Here is a 5,667-nt window from a genome sequence, read left to right as displayed (position 1 = left end):
TTCGTCACTATGTCAGTTTATGGATTATGCTTTATTGACTGTTGGCTCTTTGTGTACTGTGGGTATCGTGAAGGAAGAACGTGATACCGCAGCTGTGCCTGTAATAGTGGCTGCTGAGTTTAGTCAACCACAAGCTCCGGGATATTCAAGTTCACTGATCGCTACTCCGGTGATGCAACCCGCTCGTGAAATGGCGGCCGCACCAGAGCGCGCTCGCATGATGGCGGCGACAGCGGAGCCCATTCGCAAAATGGCGGCCACACTAGAGCACGCTCACAAAATGGCGGCGACAGCGGAGCACGCTCACAAGATGGCGGACACAACAGCACCCCGTTATGTCACAGCTGCCCATCTTGAGTCCAGTCAAGTCATCATTGATCCTCCTGAGTCCAGTTGGTGGTCTGCTGTCTGGCTCTGGTGGTCCTCTGCTCCTCCGTGGTGGTCTTCTGTCCTGCTCTGGTGGTCTTCAGCTCCACCTGTACTGCCGGCTCCGCCCTGGCTCTCTGCTCCGCTGGTTCTGCCTCAGTTCCCGGTCTCTCCACTTCCATGTGGACCTGGCCCTCCATCCCTCCCCCTGTTCCGCCTCCACTCCACCGCCCTCCGGAATCGTAAAGTGTTTGGAGCGTCTGGAACCCGCTCCTTGGGGGGGGGGCTCTGTTACGTATCCGGTCCATGAACTTCCGTCTGCTAGCCATCAGAGGTCACCATTTCCATTTCATTGACTCTTGCTCTACACACTGTTGCATATCACCCCGGACTACATATCCCATCATTTATTACACTGATTGCACACAGCACTGATTGCACACAGCTGTATCATATCACTCACTCACTATTTAACACTCAATCTGACTCCTATCAAACTGCCAAGTATTGTATGCGCTTATCGCCTGCAGTGATAGCTACTTTACAGAGCCCTCGTTAGTTTCCCATTCCTAGCCTAGTCTTGCCCTGTCTGTTTTCTTGGTTTCTGATCTTTGCCTGTTTTCCTGGATTTATCCCTCTAGTCTCGCCCTTTTGATTCTGTTCACCGATCGTTGACCTACGCTAGCCCTAGGATTATTCTTGCGTCTTGCCCGCCATATACTTGTTTGCCATTGTTCGACCCTGCCTGTGTTTGACCTCTTCTGCTTTAAATAAAAGCTTGCACATGGATCCGCACGTCTCACGTCTTGTCAGCCCCGTAACACATAGAAGTTTCAAATGTATATATTATTTTACCAAAAATTCTTGTCAGTAATAAAAGTAATAATGGAATTACACAAAACTTAAGTGGGTCATAAAAGCACTGAAAAGTTCAGCTAATTGCATTTAATATAAATCAAAACGAACACATTTTCATAATTAACATGCAATTAAGTGTCCTTAAAAACTGCATTCACTTAAAGGGATAGTTCACCCAGAAATGAAAATTCTGTCATTTAATTACTCACCCTCATGTCGTTCCAAACCTGTAAGACCTTCATTCATCTTCAGAAGACAAAATAAGATATTTTTGATGAAATGTGAGAGCTCTCTGACCCTCCATAGACAGCAACGCAACTGTAATGTTCCCAGGTCCAGAAACATAGTAAGGACATCGATAAAACAGTCCATGTGACATCAGTGGCTCAACTTCAGTTTTGCGAAGCTATGAGAATACTTTTTGTGCACAAAGAAAACAATAATAACATAATTTATTTAACAATTCTTCTCCCCTGAGTTACGTCTTCCGCCATTTTGGAGATTACCCCAGAACGTAATCAGCGTTGTTTACGCTTAGGGTAAAACGTGTGTATGCGTTGTGATACTCTCCAAAATGGCGGAAGACAGTGACTCGGGGAGAAGAATTGTTGAATAAAGTCGTTATTTTTGTTTTCTTTGCACACAGAAAATATTCTCATAGCTTTGCAAAACTGAAGTTGAGCCACTGACGTCACGTGGACTGTTTTATCGATGTCCTTACTACAGTTCTGAGCCTGGGAACATTACAGTTGCGTTGCTGTCTATGCAGGGTCAGAGAGCTCTCTGAATTCATCAAAAATATCTTAATTTGTGTTCCGAAGATGAACGAAGGTCTTACGGGTTTGGAACGACATGAGGGTGAGTAATTAATGACAGAATTTTCATTTTGGGGTGAACTATCCCTTTAAGTATATTATTTTAAGTACATTATTGCCACCTCCGTAACTTTCGTGAAGACACGGGGCGACAGGGACAGCCTGAAAGGTAGGACCTTGTACTGGTATGCCCGTCCCTCGAACGCAAACCGCAGGAATGGCCTGTGGCGCGGAAGGATCGAAACATGGAAGTATGCGTCCTTCAGGTCGATCGCTGCGAACCAATCTTGGGATCCAAGATCGGTCTCAACCCACCGCCTTTCTTGGGTACAATGAAGTAAGGGCTGTAAAACCCCGACCTGATATCGGCTGGAGGAACCGGCTCTATCGCGTCCTTTGCCAGTAGGACTGCGATCTCTGCACGCAAGACAGGGGCATCTGCTGATCAGCAGCAGCTGGATGCAATAATCGCATGCCAATGTGCATTGGCTCATTTAGTTTACACTCGAAGTAGATTGGTCTCTCTAAGCGAGATCCCAATTCGTCGGTCATCCGACGTGACGTCGAGAGTGACCGACTGAAAGGGAACTCTTTTTAAAATATGCTAAAATGTACTTCTAAAATGTGACAATATATATCATAAAACAAATATAGATTCATGAAACAGCAACTCATTTTACTTTTATAATGTACTTATTTCAAAGCGAAATTTGATATTTAATAAGCAAAAAAATGCATGGCAGGACTTAATTTTACTCTGTGAAAATTGGATCATGACAAATTGCCAGAAAGGAAAGTCATTTTAGAGGTGGAGCGAAATATTATATTTTGATAAAGATGTACTAAGAAAGCCAACAGGGTCTATTTGAATGCTATGGTAACTGTATTTTGTAACAAATGATCATGTGTCACTTACTGACATCCTTGCTAGCAGACAGCAGGTCAGTGGTCAGTCCATTACACTCTTCAGCCATGTCAACCGCCATCTTTAAATCCTCCATCCATTTCTCCATTTCTGACTCTGAACTGCAAGAGACAAGAGACCTGAATGTTTTTGAGGCATCCATCATATATGCACCTCTAACACTCTTGCATCCACTGAAAAAGCTGTACTGGACCGATCAATTGAAAATGTGCTGTGTGTAAACAATGGGCAGAGTTAAAATGAATGCACTGTTGACTTGCTCAGTCTCTATTGCTGTACTTGCTGTCTGGCTGATGACACACAGATATTGCGAATGATTACCATGCGGCGACCACCAGTGACTGCTGCTGTACCATCAGTGTGAAGGAGTGCGGGACGCCCCACTCGTCCTCACTCTCCCGGATCTGAACACATACACACACACAGAGATTTCTCATGGGTGGATTCTCATGCCAATCAATAACATCTGCATAAAGGCTGATGAGTTTTCTTACTGTCATGCCGTGCAGAGTAAGTTGTCTGTGCACTGTAAACTGATTGGCTGATGTTATCCCTCGAGTGCTGTACAACAGAACGTCATTGAACTGGCTCCACATAAAAAAAAGAAAGAAAGAGTTCATCAGAAATCTGTTCATTTCATGTGTAAAAATATGAAGAGAGTTTAGTATTAGGCCTTGAGTTAGTTATATAATTATTAGAATTTTCAGAATTACAAGCATTCTTTAAAAGAAGATATTTGGAAGAATGCTGGTAACCAAACAGTTGCTGGTAACCACTGACTTCCACAGTATAGAAAGCAATACTATGGAAGTCAATGGCTACCATCATATATGCACCTCTAACACTCTTGCATCCACTGAAAAAGCTGTACTGGACCGATCAATTGAAAATGTGCTGTGTGTAAACAATGGGCAGAGTTAAAATGAATGCACTGTTGACTTGCTCAGTCTCTATTGCTGTACTTGCTGTCTGGCTGATGACACACAGATATTGCGAATGATTACCATGCGGCGACCACCAGTGACTGCTGCTGTACCATCAGTGTGAAGGAGTGCGGGACGCCCCACTCGTCCTCACTCTCCCGGATCTGAACACATACACACACACAGAGATTTCTCATGGGTGGATTCTCATGCCAATCAATAACATCTGCATAAAGGCTGATGAGTTTTCTTACTGTCATGCCGTGCAGAGTAAGTTGTCTGTGCACTGTAAACTGATTGGCTGATGTTATCCCTCGAGTGCTGTACAACAGAACGTCATTGAACTGGCTCCACATAAAAAAAAGAAAGAAAGAGTTCATCAGAAATCTGTTCATTTCATGTGTAAAAATATGAAGAGAGTTTAGTATTAGGCCTTGAGTTAGTTATATAATTATTAGAATTTTCAGAATTACAAGCATTCTTCCAAATATCTTCTTTTGTGCTCAACAGAAGAAAGACACTCATACAGGTTTGGAACAACATGAAGGGAGTAAATGATGACATGATTGTAATTTGATCTATCCTTTAAGAACAATAGGTCCCTATATCATATGAAACATAGATGTGTGTGCTGAAATCTCACCAGGAAGAACATGCGCTGTTGAAGGCCTTTCCCAGAGAGTTTGCTGAGGCAGCCCAGTCTGATGAGCTGACATCCAGCCACGGCCAGATGCTCAACACCAATCAAATCCTTCTGAAGCTCCAGGAGTTTCTGATAGTTCTCAATCTCTTCCAGACCAGGACGAAGCGCAGCCTCCAATTCACACACATCGTCTAAAGCAGCTAGAACACACACAAACACCTATATGACCCTGGAGCACAAAACCAGTCTTAAGTCGCTGGGGTATATTTGTAGCAATAGCCAACAATACATTGTATGGGTCAAAATTATACATTTTTCTTTTATGACAAAAATCATTAGGATATTAAGTAAAGATCATGTTCCATAAAGCTATTTTGTCAATTTCCTACCGTAAGTACGTATATCAAAAGCTCGAAAAATTGACCCTTATGACTGGTTTTGTGGTCCAGGGTCACATATACATACACACAGATATACATTTCTATTAAAACGTCTGGGGTCAGTAAGATTTTTTCAATATTATTATTTTGAATTAAAAAAATACTTTTATTCAGCAAAGATTCATTAAATAGAACAAAAATGACAGCAAAGACATAAATCATTTTAAAAACAAATTTCCATTTCAAATAAATTCTGTAAACTTTCTATTTACCTGTATATAATATACAAATATATACTATATATATATATATATATATACATATATATATTAATCACATCCAAAATAAAGTTTTTGTTTACATAATATGAGTGTGTACTGTGTATATTTATTATGTATATATACTCGAAAAATTGACCCTTATGACTGGTTTTGTGGTCCAGGGTCACATATACATACACACAGATATACATTTCTATTAAAACGTCTGGGGTCAGTAAGATTTTTTCAATATTATTATTTTGAATTAAAAAAATACTTTTATTCAGCAAAGATTCATTAAATAGAACAAAAATGACAGCAAAGACATAAATCATTTTAAAAACAAATTTCCATTTCAAATAAATTCTGTAAACTTTCTATTTACCTGTATATAATATACAAATATATACTATATATATATATATATATATACATATATATATTAATCACATCCAAAATAAAGTTTTTGTTTACATAATATGAGTGTGTACTGTGTA

At 40.7% G+C, this 5,667-nt stretch overlaps 1 protein-coding gene across 1 annotated transcript in view; it reads right to left on the bottom strand.

Annotated features, from left to right (window-relative positions):
- The window catches only part of LOC107670305 (FERM, RhoGEF and pleckstrin domain-containing protein 1-like), a 47,628-nt gene that overhangs the window by 6,111 nt on the left and 35,850 nt on the right, over window positions 1-5,667 (bottom strand). The window contains exons 20-25 of the mRNA XM_016462871.1: window positions 4,531-4,730; window positions 4,142-4,231; window positions 3,969-4,051; window positions 3,459-3,552; window positions 3,286-3,368; window positions 2,956-3,065 (exon numbers count right to left, since the gene is read on the bottom strand). Coding sequence (XP_016318357.1) covers window positions 2,956-3,065; window positions 3,286-3,368; window positions 3,459-3,552; window positions 3,969-4,051; window positions 4,142-4,231; window positions 4,531-4,730 — 660 coding nt within the window. The remainder of the gene's footprint in view (window positions 1-2,955; window positions 3,066-3,285; window positions 3,369-3,458; window positions 3,553-3,968; window positions 4,052-4,141; window positions 4,232-4,530; window positions 4,731-5,667) is intronic.

Source organism: Sinocyclocheilus anshuiensis, unplaced genomic scaffold, assembly GCF_001515605.1.
Source record: "Sinocyclocheilus anshuiensis isolate Anshui unplaced genomic scaffold, SAMN03320099.WGS_v1.1 scaffold732, whole genome shotgun sequence".
Classification (NCBI taxonomy): domain Eukaryota; kingdom Metazoa; phylum Chordata; class Actinopteri; order Cypriniformes; family Cyprinidae; genus Sinocyclocheilus; species Sinocyclocheilus anshuiensis.
Note: the sequence above shows the minus strand (reverse complement) of the source record. Positions and strands in the feature narration are given on the sequence as shown.